The sequence below is a fragment of the Gossypium raimondii genome, chromosome 2 (assembly GCF_025698545.1).
Source record: "Gossypium raimondii isolate GPD5lz chromosome 2, ASM2569854v1, whole genome shotgun sequence".
Classification (NCBI taxonomy): Eukaryota; Viridiplantae; Streptophyta; class Magnoliopsida; order Malvales; family Malvaceae; genus Gossypium; species Gossypium raimondii.
Genome location: NC_068566.1, coordinates 5164911 through 5184641, shown reverse-complemented (window position 1 = coordinate 5184641; position 19731 = coordinate 5164911). Strand labels below are relative to the sequence as shown.

General features: G+C 39.0%; 2 protein-coding genes across 2 annotated transcripts; both read left to right on the top strand.

Annotated features, from left to right (window-relative positions):
• The first annotated feature begins 13523 nt into the window (after nucleotides 1–13523).
• LOC105793435 (uncharacterized) lies at nucleotides 13524–17486 on the top strand. Its single transcript, XM_052621737.1, has 4 exons — nucleotides 13524–13709; nucleotides 13823–15864; nucleotides 16112–17115; nucleotides 17290–17486. The coding sequence occupies exons 1-4, from the start codon at nucleotides 13524–13526 to the stop codon at nucleotides 17484–17486; spliced, it is 3429 nt and encodes a 1142-aa protein (XP_052477697.1).
• A 121-nt stretch (nucleotides 17487–17607) lies between these two features.
• On the top strand, nucleotides 17608–19005 carry LOC128033727 (uncharacterized). Its single transcript, XM_052621735.1, has 3 exons — nucleotides 17608–17902; nucleotides 17993–18535; nucleotides 18803–19005. The coding sequence occupies exons 1-3, from the start codon at nucleotides 17608–17610 to the stop codon at nucleotides 19003–19005; spliced, it is 1041 nt and encodes a 346-aa protein (XP_052477695.1).
• The last annotated feature ends 726 nt before the right edge of the window (nucleotides 19006–19731 follow it).

Genomic DNA, 19731 nt, shown 5'->3' with positions numbered 1-19731 from the left:
AATGGGAAACGAGAGATCCCAAATTAATCAGTTATCGAAAGTTGGTCCTCGAATTGATTAAGGAGTTTGAGGACATTACTTTTTGCTATCTCCCACGAGATGAGAACCAGATGGCTGATGCGCTAGCTACCTTAGCTTCCATGATCAAACTGAACAGACATGGGGATGAAACCAATCCAAATGAGTATCTATGAAGACCCGACTCATTGTTACAATATTGAAGAAGGGGAAATCGATGATAGTCCTTGGTATCAAGATATACTACGGTATGTAAAAAATTGTGAGTATCCTGGCCAGGCAACGGAGAATGAAAAGAGAACTCTGAGAAGACTAGCCATTGACTACGTCTTAGATGGGGAGATCTTGTACAAGAGGGGAAAAGATCAGGTACTGCTAAGATGTGTGGACGCCGTAGAAGCAAAAAAAATTCTAGAAGAAGTCCATGAGGGCATCTGCGGAACGCATGCCAGCGGGTTCACAATGGCTAGGCAGATTATGAGATTTGGGTACTACTGGTCTACCATGGAAGGGGATTGCATCAATTATTCCAAGAAGTGCCATAAATGTCAAATCTATGGTGATAAAATGCATGCACCTCCTTCACCTCTTCATGTCATGACTTCTCCATGGCCTTTCTCCATGTGGGGTATGGATGTTATCGGGCCAATATCGCCGAAGGCTTCAAATGGGCATCGTTTCATATTCGTGGTTATTGACTACTTCACCAAATGGGTAGAAGCTGCTTCGTATGCTAATGTTACAAAGTCATCAGTCAGTAAGTTCTTGAAGAGAGAGATCATATGTCGGTATGGAATGCCTAAAAGAATCATATCCGACAATGCGTTGAATTTGAACAACAGCTCAATAGCAGAGGTCTGCAGTTAATTCAAGATCAGACATCACAATTAAATCCAGACGCTAGAAAATGAATGGTGCAGTAGAAGCGGCCAATAAAAATATAAAGAAGATTGTAGGAAAGATGACTGAGACTTACAGGGACTGGCACGAGAAGTTACCGTTTGCCCTCCTTGCTTATCGAACGTCAACCAGGACCTCCACTGGGGCAACGCCTTTCTCCTTAGTTTATGGCATGGAGGCAGTCTTGCCCATCGAAGTTGAAATCCCTTCACTCCGCGTTTTGTCTGAGCTACAATTGGATGAAGCGGAATGGGTTCAATCTCGGTACGATCAGTTGAACTTGATAGAGGGAAAGAGGCTAAAGGCTATTCAGCACGGTCAGATGTATCAGAAAAGAATGATGCGAGCCTACAACAAGAAAGTCCGACCCAGAGAATTTCATGAGGGGGACCTGGTGTTGAGGAAAATTCTTCCTCTACAAAAGGATTTTAGGGGGAAATGGATGCCGAATTGGGAGGGTCCTTATGTTGTAAAAAAGGCGTTTTCTGGAGGAGCCCTGATCCTGGCTGAAATGGACGGGAAAAACTTGCCTAATCTGGTAAATTCAGATTCGGTGAAGAGGTATTTTACTTGAAGAAGGGAGGGAACCAAGGTGAAAACCCGCAAAGGGCGCTTTGATTCCAAAAAAAAAGAGACGAGGCTAAGGTGAAAACCCGCAAAGGGCACCTTAAGACCAAAGGGGATTTGAGTTGAAAACCCGAAAAGGGCGGCTCAAATTTTGATTGTCACGTGGTAGTCTTGCTGTACCTAAATCGGCAGAAAGGAATAGACGACATCTTGGGGCATCAACAAAGTACTGTGAATTTCCTAAACACGTGTGAATTCAAAAGGGTCTTTGAAAGCTGTATAGAGAAATTCAAGCAGAGATATCTGGGGCACATGTTCATAGCATTTGTATTGAATTCGTTGTTAAATTATGTCATTTTTTTCAATATAAATGTCCCCAGACAATTCCTCTATTATTGACAATCCATTGCGAGCTATCCTCCCAGACTAATTTTATTTATGTTATCGTTATGATCTTTTCGTAAGCATGTTGCATTAGAGTGACGATTAATGGACTAGTAAAACTTTCACAAGGGAAGTTTTTCATATTACTCTAGAAATCTTTAAATAACTCAGGAACCTGAAACAGGACTATTGTTTAGACTTTCACCGGGTTAAAAGGTCGGGGATATCTAGGAGCCAAGAGTCGAGATTTTAAATTTTTCAAGTTTTGATGAAGCGTGGTTGCCACGAAGGAAGCCTTAATGAGCAATAATGACTTTAAACATTTCGCTTTTCATGACATAACATTCAAATGTCATTTATACACGCCTAGTTAGGAGCATTTGATTCATTCTGATCGTGACATCCTAATCACTAGGCATAATTAGGCCCATCATACAGGTCATGTTCCACAGAGAGCAGGTCGGTGGAATCATAAAACCTTATCTCCCGAAGTTGCAGTGGAGCAGGTTGAAAGATAACAGATCTTGTCTTCATGTACTGGCGTGAAGTAGATCAGATATCAGAAAAGCTGATCTTGCCTTCCCATACTAGTGGCAAAGTAGATCAAAGAAAGCAGATCGTGTCTTCATGTACTGGCGTGAAGTAGATCAAAGATAGTAGGTCCTGTCTTCCTATATTGGTAGCGAAGTGGATCGAATATACATATTTTATCTTCCCATACCGGCGGTGAAATAGATCGAAGATTACAGATTTTGCCTCCCTAAGCAGTAGTGGAGCAGATCGAAGATGGCAGATTTTACCTCCCTGAAGTTGCAGTGGAGTATATTGAAGCCAGTAATTCTACCTCTCCGGTCGGCAGTGGAATCGATTGAAAGCAGATCTTGTCTTCCCATGCAGGTGGTGAAGTAGATCGAATATACAAGTCTTATCTCCCTGAAGTTGCAGTGGAGCAGACTGAAGTAACCAATCCTATCTCCTTGAAGTTGCAATGGAGTGGATTAAAAACCGCAGATCTCATCTCTCTGAAGTTGCAGTAGAGTAGATCACATCAGATTTACCCTTAAATTGTAGCAGAACAAGTTGAAGCTATAAGACTTATCTCCCTGAAGTTGTAGTGGAGCAGATTAAAGATAGCAGATTTTGTTCTTTTGAGAAGCTACAGCATATGAATCCTATCTCCCCGACATTGCAGTGGAGTGGTTTAAAGCACCAGTTCCTGTACCTTTGAAGATGCAGTAGGATGGAACGAGGCTACCTGAAAAATAGAAGCACTGAAGAAGTTAAGGCTCAATATGGCCAGGTGCAATTGGGCCTTATAGTCTTTGCTCTGTTCTCGTTTCACGACAACGAGCAAAGAGGGGCAGCTGTAGTAGGGCCCAATTGACCCAAGTCCAAACAAAGTTAACAGTCCAACAAATACAGGCCCGCACAAGCCCAATACACCAAAAACAAAAAAAAGAAAAAGAGAACCCTAGCCCCGAATGCACCCAGCAGCCGCATATCTACCCAACTCCGCCTCCAGCAGTTCCCAGGCGCCACACGTCTCGGAATCGACCACCCCACGCGCGCCGTTTGCTCCACGTTCACCTGCGAATGCGGACTCAAAGACTCCGAAGAGAAAAAGCAAGCAAAATAATTGTATTTTTGTTTCTTTTTTCGGCCTATAAAAGGCCCTTCTATAATCTGTAAAAGAGGACGGATTTTGAATAGACAAAGAAATCGAGAGCAAAAGCAGAGAATACGAATTTATTTTTTAAAAGGTGAATCGAGTTCTGTAGTTTTTATTTTTTCTATCTTTTCTTTTTTGCGTTTTTTAAAAAGGAAAAGCAAGGAAAAGGGGGAAGGATTTTACCCCATTCACCGAGGACGTCAGACCGGTAGCCATCTCCGTCGTGATCGGAGCGCGGCAAGGTAATGAGGGTGAGGCGAGGACGCTAGGGGTCAAACCCTAGCAGAGCACCTAAGAGATTTTTTTTCATTTTTTTTCCCTTCACTCGGTTTCAAATGATTTTAGAAGGGGAAAATTTTGTTTTAAATAACGTTCAAAACGGCGCCGTTTTAGTGGCCCTGACCCGCGCGGTGACCCGACCCGAAGGGGAGGATTCGCGCGTTTGGCTTCAATGGGGAATTTGCGCAATTGGCCCCTCCCTTTTGCAACGCGTTTCAAATTAAATCCTGTTTTTCTTTTTTTTTAAATTGGTTCGCAGATTTCAATTTTGCTTCAATTTGGCCCATCACTGCGCAGCGTTTTGGGGAAGGCGGGAATAATTTCCCTTTTAGTCCTCCCTTGTTTCTTGCGCATTCAAAGTGGTCCTTTTTTCATTTATTTCGAATTTGTTTCTTTTCTTTTGCTCAATTTAATCCATTTTTGAACTATTTTACTATTTAATTATTTATTTATTATTATATTATATCATTATGTATTATTATATTATTTATTATAATTGTCATTATTTTATTTGTACATATGTCATTCTCTTATTTAATGAATATATATGCATTTTTCCCCTAGTATACTTGCATGTCTTTACAATATATATATATATATATATAAATGCATTTTATGTAGTATATGCATATCTGCACACATTTAATACATTTTTTATTTTCATTTTATTTCTTAACTTCTATATACATATATATATACATTTTCATAATTTCTTAATATATTTTTTTATAAATACATGCATTTTTACAAAACATATATATCTTTTATATTCTATTTTTGAAAACATTTGTTTTATTTTTACTTTTGTAATCATATAAGCATGCTTGTAAATTTATTTGTATATTATACCTACTTGTCTATATTTTTGTAAATAATCATTCATATATGTTTGAAATTAGAGTACTCTGTTTCATGTTATACCTTAACCTTTCTTTTGGCACCTCTTTAAAAAAAATATATCTTTTTGATTTTCTCAAAGTATTTAATCATCCTATTTTTTTTAAAAAAAATTCCAAATGTTTGGCATTCATGATTCTCGTGAAAGATCGTGTCCTAACTTACTGGATCGCGGTTATTTTTCGAGGAGCTTAGAAAGCCAAATATTTGTTTTGTAATAAATTCAAATTTTAAATAAAAACTTATTCTCGAATTCAAAATGTTGGGTCCTAACTTCATGGTCATGACATTTTCTTCTCGAAATAAGAATTTTCAAAAGCAAAAGGCAATATTCGGTATTTTGAAGATTTAAAACATTGTGCCCTAACTCACTGGGTGTGGTGTTTTATTTCTTTGAAATACTGAATGTCTTTTATTTTAATCCATTCATGAAATAAAAGCTTCCTTTTAAAATATTTTCAAATTTTCGACACCGAGGCATTAAAAATCAATTTGGTACCAATTTTGGGCGTTACGAGGTGCTAATCCTTCCTCGTATGAATCGACTCCGAACTGCTTTTTTCAAATTTCGAGACCAAAATTATTTTTAAGGTGGGCGATCATACCTTAATAAAGGATCGGTGGCGACTCAGATTTTGTTTTTAAGTCGACAACTAAAATTTTTTGTTTTCAAAAAAGCGGTTTCGACAGTTGGTATAGCAATATTAAATATTTATTTCTATTCCCACCTTACTATTTTATTGGTTTTGAATACAAAACAAATTAATTTTACCATTATATTTCATTGCTACTATTAGTTTTAAATTTCACCAAACATCTAAATTGAACTTTGATAAAAACATTTTCAAACGCAAAATATACAGTAAAAATATGTAAATATGTTAAAATTAATAAAAATAAAATAATTATTATATCAAAATTTAAATATATAATACTATAAACGTATGTATAACATGAAATAAAAAAACATAATAAAAATATTAAAATAGTAAAAGATTTAAATAGAACATGGACTCATCAGGTGGGGTGAGGTAGGTTATGGGTTGAGTTCAATAAAAAATTAGGCCCATTTGTTAGGTTTAGATTCGACTCGGCTTAAAAAATGGGCTTAAATTTTTGTTTAAGTCCGACCTGAATAAAAATGCTAAAATCTCGACCCAGCTTGGTCCATCCATATTAATTTTTATATACTTTTAAATATATATATATATATATATAATACATCAAAAATACTAATAACATTAAAATAAATGTTTCTCAACAAATTGAAAATAAATTTTTTAAAAAGATGTATACTTAAATAACACTAAGATATGTGCAACTTAACAAGTAAATGCCTCTAAAATAGTAACAAAATTAACAATAAAACAAGAGTTATACAATAACAATAAAATAGTAGCAACATAATTGTGAAATGGTAGCAAAATAGTGAAAAAAAAGAAAATAGCAACAAAATAATAATAAAAAATTGTAGTTTTAATTTTTTTTATTTTGTATATTCGGGCCGGAGAAAAAAGTCTTACCTGATGCTCTAAACGAGTCTTTTTTTTTTTTGCCCAAACCCATTTTTTAGACCTAGATTTTTACCTAAACCCTCTTACTTTTTAGGCAGGCCTTCGAGCTAGGTCAGGTGATCCGGCCCATGGACAGGTCTAGTTCCACATGCTTTTTCTTATTCTAATTTTCTCCTCCAAACCATGGGGGCTAACACACAATTATATAAAAAAATAAGTATGTATATGGTTAGGCCTGGTCTGGGCTTGAATCATTGGTGAGGGTTTAGTGGTTCTCTAGCATATCAAGCACTTCACCTACTTCAAATTAGCTTTGGCAAACTCGACAACAACCTTTTGCATTTTGGGCCATTAGGGCTAGCTCTTATTAAGTTAAGGGATGGGGAACATTCATATATGGACCAACTGCTAAGTCCTATGGTGAAGGCAACTGCTAAGTCCTATTATAGGAAGTTGAAAAAGAGATTCATTTGTAGAATCATAATTTAAAAAAAAATTAATTTTGTTAATAATAAATAATATTTTTTAAATCATAAATATTAATTCTATTTAATAATATTTACATTAAATTGAATCATTTAATAATACAGAAAGTAGTTTGATCGAGTCTTTATAATAAAGACTTATCATATACAGTCACCTTGTATATATAGTGAGATCGGGATTTGAGGACAACCCCAAAACATACATCATCTTTATTCAACCAAAATCATTATTCATCACTCACCTTAAAACTTAAGTCATCAAATACTAAATTCATTGTCACTTAAACGGCTTGCTAAGCACCTCAAACAAATTCGATCATCATCACACTTTAAGCTCCACGTTTCCTTAATAAAGAAACCAAAATAACAAAAAAAATCTATATTCTTTTATAAATTTGAATAATTTTATATTATTTTCTATAACTTTTTTTTATAATATTTTTATAATTTTTTATACTTGCTAAATTTTTAGGCTTAATAAAAAATCCTCATAAATAATTAAAAAAACAATTAATTCATTGCATTAGTTACCACATTATCATTTCCACATCAAACACCATATTAGCCCTATATCATCATTTTCTACATCAACTATCACGTTATCACTTAATGGCTCTGTAGTAGGCCCAAATTGGCCCAGGCCCGGGTGGAATAAATAATGGGACATAGCCCAATTTTTACAAAGCCCAAATTAAACCCTAGCCTTAACCCCCCCAAAAAAGGAGAACCCTAGCAAGATTTGCCAAGAGTCACAAGAACTCCCCGCTTCAAAGCACCTCCAAGAAGATCCGGACGTCGCAAGTTTCGGCCTCCACGCATGCCAAACTCTCCACGCACCTGCAAACACGGACTCAGAGAGTCCATTAGCGAAAATATAGTGTAAAACAAATAAGTTTCAGGCTATATAAAGCCGTTTGATTTTGTAAAAGGGGGACGGGGAAACAGAGAAATAAACAGAGAAATATACAGAGAAATACAAAAGAAAATATTGGAAAGTTTTTTTTAAGGTGATTTGCGTTTTATTTCTCAGCCTATTTTATTTTATTTATCTATTTTTTTCTTTTATTAAAAACAAAGGACAGAAACTTACCTTCAGAGCCCATCGTATCGCTTATCCGATCACCGTTCTCGGTGAAATCGCGGCGGACGCGAGTTGCGGCGGCGGCCCAAAAGAAAATGGGTTCAAGAACCCTAACAGAGCGTTTGCTCTTTGTTTTTTTTTTGTTTTTTAATGGGGTTGCTGATTTATGTTTTTTAAAAAAAAAAGAATTTTCTTTTAAATAGAAGGACAAAACGGCGCCGTTTGGAAGGCCATGACCCGCGCGGTGACCCGACCCGGAGGGAAGGATCCGCGCGTTCTGGCATTAAAGGGTGAATTTGCGCAATTGGTCCCTCCTTTTTGCAGCGCGCTTCGATTAAACCTGTTTTGCTTTTTTTTAAAATTGGGCCGCATATTTTATTTTTGGTTCAAATTGGTCCTTATTGCTGCGCACCGCTTCGGGGAAGGGATTATTTCCATTTGGCCCCCCTAATATAATGCGTGCGTTTCAAATTGGTCCTCGTTCAATTTTAATTTCATTTTTTTTTTGTTTTTTGCAATTTTTTTTATTTTTAAATTTTTAAAATTATCACTATATAATTTATTATCATTTATTATTATTTCTCTATGTATGCACGCATTTTTAGTATATAGTATATATACATATTTCTTTATAATATATATATTCTTAAAACTTATATAAATACATGCATTTTACATACGTTTTATATTTTTTTATTTTATCTCTTTTAACTTTTATATATATTATATTATATATATATATTTATACATTTGTTTTATTCCGTAAATATATACATACCCTCATACTTTCATATTTGTTTTTACATTATTTTATTCCTATAGTTTTGCATTCATATATGTTCATATATACATATACATATTTTAATACATGCATAATTTATATATACATATATTTTTTTTCCTTTTTGTTTTCATAGCCTTTATAAATAAGTATATATGTATGTACACTTATATTTTACAATACATATGTATTTTCCTTATTTTTGTACATATCGTACTTTCTTTGAAATCTACATGCATATTGTTGGAGATTATTATAAGTTCATTGTACATGTTTTTTACATGCATACACTTGTATATGTATGTTAAATATATGCATACACATTTTTCAAATTTACTTGTATATTGTGCTTGTGTTTACATATTTTGTAAGTACATGTATATATATATATTTTAAATTAACATATTTGTTTCATATTGTACATTAATTTTTAACATACCCTTTGGAAAATAAATCTTGGTTTTTTCGATATACCAAAATCATTTTTCTTGATTTAAAGGTTTTTTTTGAATAAAAGCATTATTTGAGGTTTGGGATTTTCGAGGGAAATTGAGCCCTAACGTATTGGGTTCTGATTTTCTTTGTTAATCTTAAATGACCGAGAATATTCTTTATTCAAAATGCATGAGCATAAAAATCATTTTTGGGAACTTAACTTGTTGTGCCCTAACGTATTGGGTGTGGCCTGTTACTTTCTCGAAATGAAGATTTTCGCATAAAATAAAAATGATATTCAAAGTTCGGGGATTATGAGGAATCGTACCCTAACGTATTGGGATTCGATTTCTTTACATGACTTGAACAATTGGTTATGCTTTTGCAAATTTCATCATTCAAGCTTATTTTAAAATCTTTTTTTAACTTTCGACACTAAGACATCAAATAATCAATTTGGTACCGATTTTGGGCGTTACGAGGGTGCTAACCCTTCCTCGTGCGTAATTGACTCCCGGACTCGTTTTCTCAAAATTCGTAGGCCAAAATATTTTTTTAAGGTGGGCCGATCACACCTTAATAAAAGGATCGCTGGTGACTCCAGTTTTATTTTTAAAAGTCGACAACTAAAATTTTTGTTTTCAAAAAACGGTTTCGACAGCTTGGCGACTCTGCTGGGGACATTTGAGAGTCGAGCCATAAACTGATTATATTTGTCTTTGTGTCAAAAATCAAAAGTTTTAAAAAATTCATGAGTTCCCTTCGCATTTATCGTTTTTTCATCTTGGTATGTTGGTAACCTTGCATTTGCATTTTGCATTTTACCCTTTAAGTGGGAGCCAAAAACTAGTCCTTCGTGAGGTTTTCACCTCCGTGCAGGGTAGTGGACCGCTTCCGGGATACATCCATACCTATGTCTTCGTGAGATTTTCATCTCCGTGCAGCCATAGGAAAATGTGTCCCCCTGAACCGAACTCGATCCACATGAGCCTATAATGGGTGAGGATCGAGGAATCTGTTGGTTTGGGTACCTTTACTCTAGAAACTAAACCTCATATAGCGAGCTTTAGGAACTAGACCTAGGTAGAACTATCCCAAAACCCTAGGGGATTCCTGTTTAGGTGTTTCTTGCTATTTTATGCTTGTTTATATCTCTATCTGTGATACTGACTCGGGTTTCTTTTGTTTTGATTGCATGACATCATTATTGCATAGCATTTCATCCTAAAAGGGCGTTAGTTCATATTCAGTTGCTAAATGAAAGTTTATCATGGAAAAAGGGTTTCTTGATAAGGTGGAAAATAATGCGGCTGTCCAAACTTGGTCTGAGACAACACAACAAGAGAAAGGTGATAGTTTGGCCGAGGGGTATGTGTCAGAGTTGTGGGACTTCACTCGTGTTAGCGTGACTCAGAATAGCCTACAGGAACTAAAGGAAATTTGGGATCAGTGGAATGATGAGATTAAACAGCTCTTCTACTCTAGCTATGGAGACCTATCTTACTTGCTCGACGTAAAGGTGGATAAGCGCCTGTTCCATGCCTTAGCCCAATTTTAGAATTTGGCTTATTGTTGTTTTACCTTTGGAAGTGTTGATTTAGTGCCTACAGTGGAGGAATACACGGCATTGCTTCGTTGTTAAAAAATTCAAGTGGACAAAGCCTATTCAAGAGCTGCTAATGTTCCAACCTTTCTGAAGAAGTTGGTGAATATAACTGGGATGAGTGAGCAATGGGTCGCAGTACGAATCAAACAGAAGGGAGATAGCAAATGTATTCCTTGGAAGAATCTGAGAGATTTAATTCAAGTACATCCAGACACGAAGAAGAGGGTTGATGTTTTTGCTTTGAGCATCTACGGCCTAGTTGTCTTTCCCAAAGCCTTGGGACATATCGATGAAGCAGTCACTGATCTTTTTGATCGACTTGATAAAGGAGTCACACCGGTTCCAGCAATTTTAGCAGAAACTTTCAGGTCACTGAACGAATGCCGATGAGTAGGTGAAGGAAGATTCATTGGATGTGCGCAGCTTCTCTTGGTATGGTTTCACAGTTATTTCAGGAAGGTTGATAAATTTTCTTATCGAGTTTTTTCTAAAACTTATTCGCCCTTAAAAGAAATAGTAGAAATACCGATACAAGATGGGGTCTTAGAAGAAAGATGGATTGCAATTCTTCAGAATCTTCAAGAGGAGGACATTGAGTGGAGTGCTCCTTGGTTGCTGTCAGATGATATATTGTATAGATGTGGAGATTTCGATTGGGTTCCTCTACTTGGGATTTGGGGAGCTATTGGTTATGCACCGTTACTGGTATTGAGGCAGTATAGATCGAGGCAGTTCGTACCTACAACCCAAGGATTAGCTCAAAGTGAGTTCTCGTATAAGTGTGATGGTTACAAGAAAAAGATTCGAGAAATGACAAATGCTTGGAGGCAGACTCGTCGATTGAAGAGATTGTCAGTAGGTCCGTCGATGACTCCTGAATATATCAGTTGGCTGGGTAGGAGGGTCAATGATAATATACCTGTATCAGGTCAAGGAGACAGCCAATTAGTAGAAAAGCATGTACATAGGGTCCCTTCCGAGCTAGAAATCATAAAACAAGATTTTGAAAGAAGAAATTCTGAGCTTGAGAATAAGATAGGGCAAATGGAGGAGGAAAAGATGAGTCTAAAGCTGGATGTGGATGTTTAGAAGCTGGAAACCGAAGGCCTGAGGAAAGAAAAGCGCAAAGCTGAGGAGGATTTGAATAGCTTGAAGACGGATTATAAGAGGCTACGTATGTCAATGAGAACTGCTGGATTAGGAAAAACCTCAGAGCAGTGGCGTCAAGAAGTTCAAGAAGAAAAGGTCAAGGCTGATAGGTGGGAAAAGAGATTTCAGGAGGCTCAAAAGCAAAATAAGTCCTTTGAGAGGAGTTTGTCCGAAAGCCAGAGCGAAAAGGATGGATTAAAATCTAGGGTGGTCGAACTGGAGGCAATATTACAAGACTATGAAGCCAGAATTGAACATCTGGAAGCAAATGAAGATCATCAAAATGAACAGCTTCACTATCTTCAGGATCAAGTTGCAAGCAGGGATCACATCATGGGAGAAGCTGTGGTTCAGATTCAAGGGGTAGCTGAGCACTTGCAGGCTTTGTCAGTACAAGCTGATGTACTAAGTGTGAAGTATGAATCGAATCGATCGAAGCGAAGTTGGCATCATTACTTAGGGAGATTAAAGTTCTAAGTGTTAGGGCAAAGCCGTATTTATAGCTGTTTTATGTAAAGAAATTTTTTTCTCTAGTAAAGTTTTCTGAGTGGAATTGAATTATAATTAACGTCTTTTTTGCATTCACCTCATGCATCGCATCATATGCATTAGCATCACATCATATGCATTAAAGACCTTTATTAAATCCTAATAAGTTAAAATTATTGCTCAGTTAACCTGGAAACCAACCAACCAACCCGACATCGATACGACACTCGAGCAAAGACAAAAGATATGGATCAGAGATTAGAGAAGCTCGAACAGTACCAGAAGGATATGCAAGACCGGCTTCAGCTACAAATGCAGGAGCGGTTAGACAAGATGAAACAAGAGATGTCTGAGAAGATACGGGAATCTCAAGAGGATATAGTGGCAAAGTTAACCCGACTGATAACTAAGGGAGGTGACAAAGGAAAGGGCCCCATGGCAGATGTCGATGAGGGAAATGATGATGAACTTTTCTATCCTCCAAGTTTCACCCCTCCGCATGAGTGAGCTCAAGCTGAATACCCGCGCAAATCTACTGTCACCATCATGCCTCAGTAATTTCGAGCTGGTGTTTCGAACCTCCAAACTGGGCCGGGTTTTAATCCCGAAAATAATCCTATTAACTCTGCCATTCCTGACTTTGATGAAGTGGTTGAGAAGGAAAGAGTGAAAGAGGAGTTACCGAGACAGTTGGAAGAAAGATGTAGGTGGCTCGAAGAGAAGTTCAAGGCGATGGAAGTCACTGAAAGTTATTGAGGCATTGACGCAAAAGAGCTGAGTTTAGTGCCAGATCTTGTTCTCCTTCATAAGTTTAAGATGCCTGAATTCGAGAAGTACAATGGAACGACTTGCCCAGAGGCTCATATCACCATGTTCTACAGGCGAATGGCTGGATACGTTAATAATGACCAGCTATTAATACATTACTTCCAAGACAACCTTGCAGGGGCAGCATCCAAGTGGTACAATCAGTTGAGTCGAGCTACGATTGGTTCATGGAGGGACTTGGCGCAAGCATTCATGAAACAATATAGTCATGTGACAGACATGGCTCCTGATAGAATCACCCATCAAAACATGGAGAAGAAGCCGAGCGAAAGCTTTAGGCAGTACGCACAGAGATGGAGGGAGGTCGCGGTCCAAGTTCAACCACCGCTCTTGGAAAAGGAAATGACCATGTTGTTCATTAACACCCTGAAGGCACCATTCATTACACATATGTTAGGAAGTGCCACAAAAAGCTTCCCTGACATAGTCATGAACGGTGAGATGATTGAGAATGCCATCAGGAGTGGGAAGATCGATGCTGGAGAGGGTAACAGAAGATCAGCTTCGAAGAGGAAGGAAAACGAGGTGAACAACGCGAGCATGTACAACAAGGGTTACTCGAAGTCAGTAACAGTGAGTCAGCCAGAAAAGGTGGCTGCCAATCGGCAAAGCTCGTCGGGACAGGAGGTCGGTACAAGGCGGAATACGGAGAGGCCCCAATTCACGCCAATTCCTATGTCGTACAGGGAATTATACCGAAACTTATTCGACGCACATGTAGTTTCCCCTTTCTTCTGAAGCCCTTACAGCCCCCGTACCCCAAATGGTATGACGCAAATGTACAGTGCGACTATCATGCGGGAATCACGGGGCATTCCATAGAAAACTGTATCGCCTTCAAAAAGGTGGTTGAAAGGCTCATTGGTATGGGTGTCGTTAAATTTGATGAAGCCACCAAAGCAGAAAAACCATTACCAAACCATACTGACAGCGGAATAAATATGATGGGCGAGGACAGAAAAATCAGGGCAGACATTGCGGACGTGAAGACTCTTTTGAGATGGGTCTGGAAAGATATGGTGAAAAGGGGACTAATTGTTTCAGAAGAAAGCTGTGAGAAGAGGAGGAATTACTGTGAGTTCCACTGTGAAATGGGACATGAAATCCAAGAGTGTACGAAGTTCAGAGCCGTGGTACAGGGTATGATGGATAATAAGGAGATGGAATTTTGTGAAGGAGTTCAGAAGGAGAATCATGTATGTACGTCAGAGTTGGCATTGGGAGTTCCAAAGGCTAACCATCCTGTGGTCATCATCTCACGACCTAAGAATAGTGAGGCTGGAGCGCGAGTAGCACTAAAGGTCATCATTCAAAAATCGACCGTGTTTACTTACAAGGATAACAGGAGGGTTCCTTGGAATTACAATTGTAATGTGACAATCCCAGGGAAGGAGGATGTAATTAATAAAGAGGACCATGATGAAGGAGGGCATGACGAACAGGAGAAGGCTCGAGTAGAGCCAATAAGAGAAGAAACTTCGATTGGAAAGAAGAAGAAGGCGGTCAAACCTAAATTGGTGGTCAATGAACCAATCAAGGAGGAGGAAGCTAAAGAGTTCTTGAAGTTCATAAAACATAGCGAGTACAGCGTTGTGGAGCAACTGTACAAACAACCAGCTCGCATATCTGTGCTAACTTTACTCCTAAACTCGGAGGGACATCGAAATGCACTACTGAATGTGCTAAATGAAACTTATATGGACGATGATATCTCTGTTAACAAGTTGGATCGACTGGTCGGCAATATAAGCGCTGATAACTTCATCTCTTTCAGCGATGACGAAATACCACCTGGGGGTATGGGATCTACTAGAGCTTTACACATCACTGCAAGGTGTAAAGGGTGCATATTGCCGGGAGTTCTGGTAGACAATGGATCGGCATTAAATGTATTGCCCCTATCCACGCTCAACAGGCTACCTGTGGATAGTTCGCATATGAAGTCGTGTCAGAACGTGGTTCGAGCATTTGATGGTACTGAGAGGGGGGTCATGGGAAGAATTGACATTCCCCTGTTAATTGGCCCAACTATTTATGAGGTGGACTTCTTAGTTATGGACATCAAGCCTTCTTACAGTTGCCTATTAGGAAGGCCATGGATTCATTCAGCAGGTGCGGTACCGTCATCGTTACATCAAAAACTGAAGCTGGTGTCAGAAGGCAGGGTTGTGACGATAGACGCTGAAGAAGATATCATTGCATCTGTGACCAATGATGCGCCTTATCTAGAAACGAGCGATGATGCAATCGAATGCTCTTTCCGTTCCTTGGAGTTTGTAAATGCAACATTCATCCGTGAGGGAAACAAGATCCCGATGCCGAGAATATCCAAGACCACAGAGATGGGTCTGCAGTTGACTGTTGGAAAGGGAGCTTTGCCGAGAAGAGGATTGGGGAGATATCTTCAGGGCCGAGTTGAGGCTCCAGTGTTGAAAGATAAGCAGGACCGTTTTGGCTTAGGATACAAGCCAGATGCTAGGCAGAAGAGGATAGAGCAGGAAAAGAAGCGAGTGAGGAGAAGGGCTCGCTTGACAGGTGATGAAGTCAAATGGGAACCCATGACCTTTCCTCACCTATCCAAGACTTTTGCATCAGGAGGATTCATCTATCAAGGAATGTTAGGGGTCAGAAGTATTAACACGGAGCTAGGGAGTATTCATGCCGTGTATGAAGAATCGACGCAAGGAAGAACTTTGCCATATATTCGTCCTTACGAGTCGGAAAGGGAGCTAAACAACTGGACTGCAGAAGAAATACCTGTAGTATTTAGGATTTCCTCAGAGTAATGTCCAGAACACCCTTATTGCTTTTTAGCCTAGAAGTGATAAGGATTCCTTTGTGAAATAGGCTCATGTCCAGAAAATCGTTATTTTAATAAAGTTCATGTTTGCAATCATTTTTGGAGCAAATCTTTCTTTCCATAAGAGCAGTTATTTTAAGTTTTTCTTAAACTACACTTGCATTTCATTTATGACCATATTGCACCAAACAAATTCCTGAATCCATATTGTTTTTCATACTTATAACAGGTCCCACGATATCAATGATGCGAATGTCACTCTTACAAATTTAGAGTCTCCTTTTGAACGAAACATGTGTTTAGAGGGATCGCATGATTTTGAAGACAACGAAGACTGGGGTCTGTCTCTTGACTTGTCAAAGATGGTAGAAAGGGCCGAGAAACAAATCCTACCTCACAGGGAATCAATAGAAGTCTTGAGCTTAGAGGAGGGTAAAGAGGTGAAGATCGGATCGGTTATCTTTGCAAAGACAAGACAGGACCTCATTGAATTACTCCGAGAGTTCAAGGACGTGTTTGCATGGTCATACCAGGATATGCCGGGGTTGAGTACCGACATGGTGGTCCATCGTCTCCCTATAAGAGAAGATTGTAAGCCAGTGCAGCAAAAACTCAGAAGGATGAGGCCTGATATCGTGTTGAAGATAAAGGAGGAGGTCCAAAAGCAGTTTGATGCCGGATTTCTGCAAGAAGTCAAGTATTCTGAGTGGGTGGCTAACATCGTACCAGTTCTAAAAAAAGATGGAAATGTACGAATGTGTGTAAATTACCGGGATTTAAACAGGGCTAGTCCAAAGGATAACTTCCCATTGCCCCACATCGACACATTGGTAGACAATACTGCGGGCTTTTCATTGTTTTCCTTCATGGATGGTTTTTCTGGGTATAATCAGATAAAGATGCATCCCGAGGATATGAGGAAGACTACGTTCATTACGTTATGGGGAACGTTTTGTTATAAAGTGATGCCATTTGGATTGAAGAATGCAGGAGCGACATACCAAAGAGCCATGGTAGCCTTGTTCCATGACATGATGCACAGGGAAATCGAGGTTTATGTTGATGATATGATCGCGAAATCTAGAACGGAGGGCGAACATGTGCGGGTCTTGAGAAAGTTATTCTTAAGATTGAGAAAGTTCCAGCTCAAGCTTAATCCAGCGAAGTGCACTTTTGGGGCCAGGTCAGGAAAGTTGCTAGGCTTCATAGTCAGTGAAAAGGGAATCGAGATTGACCCAGACAAAGTCAAGGCAATACGAGATTTACCTCCACCTCGCACTCAGAAAGAAGTTCGGGGTTTTCTCGGAAGACTGAATTACATCGCTAGGTTCATTCCACAACTGACTGAGAAATGTGACCCTATATTTCGTCTTCTGAAGAAACATAATCCTGGTACTTGGGATAAAGAATGCGAAGAAGCTTTTAACAAGGTGAAGCAGTATTTGTCTAATACTCCAGTGCTGTCACCACCTAACCCGGATAGGCCTCTGATATTGTATCTAACGGTATTTGACAATTCCATGGGGTGTGTGTTAGGTCAACATGATGAAAGCGGGAGGAGAGAAAGGCGATATATTATCTCAAAGAAGAAATTCTTGTTGTGAAATGAGATATTCGCCTATTGAGAAATTATGCTGTGTATTGATTTGGACAACCCGAAGGTTAAGGCAGTACATGTTATACCATACGACTTGGCTGATCTCAAAGTTAGACCCGTTAAAGTATATGATTGAGTCAGCTGCTTTGAATGGGAGAATGGCCGATGGCGATTTCTTGTCTGAATTTGATATTGTCTATGTGAACCAAAAGGCTGTGAAAGGGAGTGCAATTGCTGACTTTCTAGCTAGTAGAGCTCTGGAGGACTACGAGCCATTGAGTTTTGATTTCCCAAATGAAGACCTGATGTGTGTAGCCGCTACTGAAGAAAGACCCCAAGAAGGTCACAGTTGGAAGCTAAACTTTGATGGAGCCTCGAACGCTGTGGGCAATGGAATTGGGGCAGTCCTAGTGTCCCCGAATGGTGATCATTATCCTTTCACTTGCAAATTGGATTTTGATTGTACAAATAACATGGTAGAATATGAAGCATGCGTCATGGGTATTCGTGCAGCTATAGAGCGAGGAATCAAAGTGCTAGAGGTCTATGGAGATTCAGCATTGGTGATATATCAGCTCAGGGGTGAATGGGAAACGAGAGATCCCAAATTAATCAGTTATCAAAAGTTGGTCCTCGAATTGATTAAGGAGTTTGAGGACATCACCTTTTGCTATCTCCCACGAGATGAGAACCAGATGGCTGATGCACTAGCTACCTTAGCTTCCATGATCAAGCTGAACAGACATGGGGATATGAAACCAATCCAAATGAGTATCTATGAAGACCCGGCTCATTGTTACAATATTGAAGAAGAGGAAATCGATGATAGTCCTTGGTATCAAGATATACTACGGTATGTAAAAAATCGTGAGTATCCTGGCCAGGCAACGGAGAATGAAAAGAGAACTCTGAGAAGACTAGCCATTGATTACGTCTTAGATGGGGAGTTCTTGTACAAGAGGGGAAAAGATCAGGTACTGTTAAGATGTGTGGACGCCGTAGAAGTAAAGAAAATTCTGGAGGAAGTCCATGAGGGCATCTGCGGAACGCATGCCAGTGGGTTTACAATGGCTAGGCAGATTATGAGATTCGAGTACTACTGGTCTACCATGGAAGGGGATTACATCAATTATTCCAAGAAGTGCCATAAATGTCAAATCTATGGTGATAAAATGCAAGCACCTCCTTCACCTCTTCATGTCATGACGTCTCCATGGCCTTTCTCCATGTGGGGTATGGATGTTATCGGGCCAATATCGCCGAAGGCTTCAAATGGGCATCGTTTCATATTCGTGGTTATTGACTACTTCACCAAATGGGTAGAAGCTGCTTCGTATGCTAATGTTACAAAGTCATCAGTCAGTAAGTTCTTGAAGAGAGAGATCATATGTCGGTATAGAATGCCTGAAAGGATCATATCCTACAATGTATTGAATTTGAATGGTCTGCAGTCAATTCAAGATCAGACATCACAATTCGTCGCCGTATCGCCCGAAAATGAATGGTGTAGTAGAAGCGGCCAATAAAAATATAAAGAAGATTGTTGGGAAGATGACTGAGACTTACAGGGACTGGCACGAGAAATTACCGTTTGCCCTCCTTGCTTATCGAACGTCAACCAGGACCTCCACCGGGGCAACGCCTTTCTCCTTAGTTTATGGCATGGAGGCAGTCTTGCCCATTGAAGTTGAAATCCCTTCTCTCCGGGTTTTGTCTGAGCTACAATTGGATGAAGCGGAATGGGTTCAATCTCGATACAATCAGTTGAACTTGATAGAGGGAAAGAGGCTAAAGGCTATTCAGCACGGTCAGATGTACCAGAAAAGAAGGATGCGAGCCTACAACAAGAAAGTCCGACCCAGAGAATTTCACGAGGGGGATCTGGTGTTGAGAAAAATTCTTCCTCTAGAAAAGGATTTTAGGGGGAAATGGATGCCGAATTGGGAGGGTCCTTATGTTGTAAAAAAGGCCTTTTCTGGAGGAGCCCTGATCCTGGCTGAAATGGATGGGAAAAATTTGCCTAATCTGGTAAATTCAGATTCAGTGAAGAGGTACTTTACTTGAAGAAGGGAGGGAACCAAGGTGAAAACCCGCAAAGGGCGCTTTGATTCCAAAAAAAAAATCCAAAAAAAAAATGGAGAGGCTAGGGTGAAAACTCGCAAAGGGCACCTTGAGACCAAAGGGGATTTGAGTTGAAAACCCGAAAAGGGCGGCTAAAATTTTGATTGTCACGTAGTAGTCTTGTGGTACCT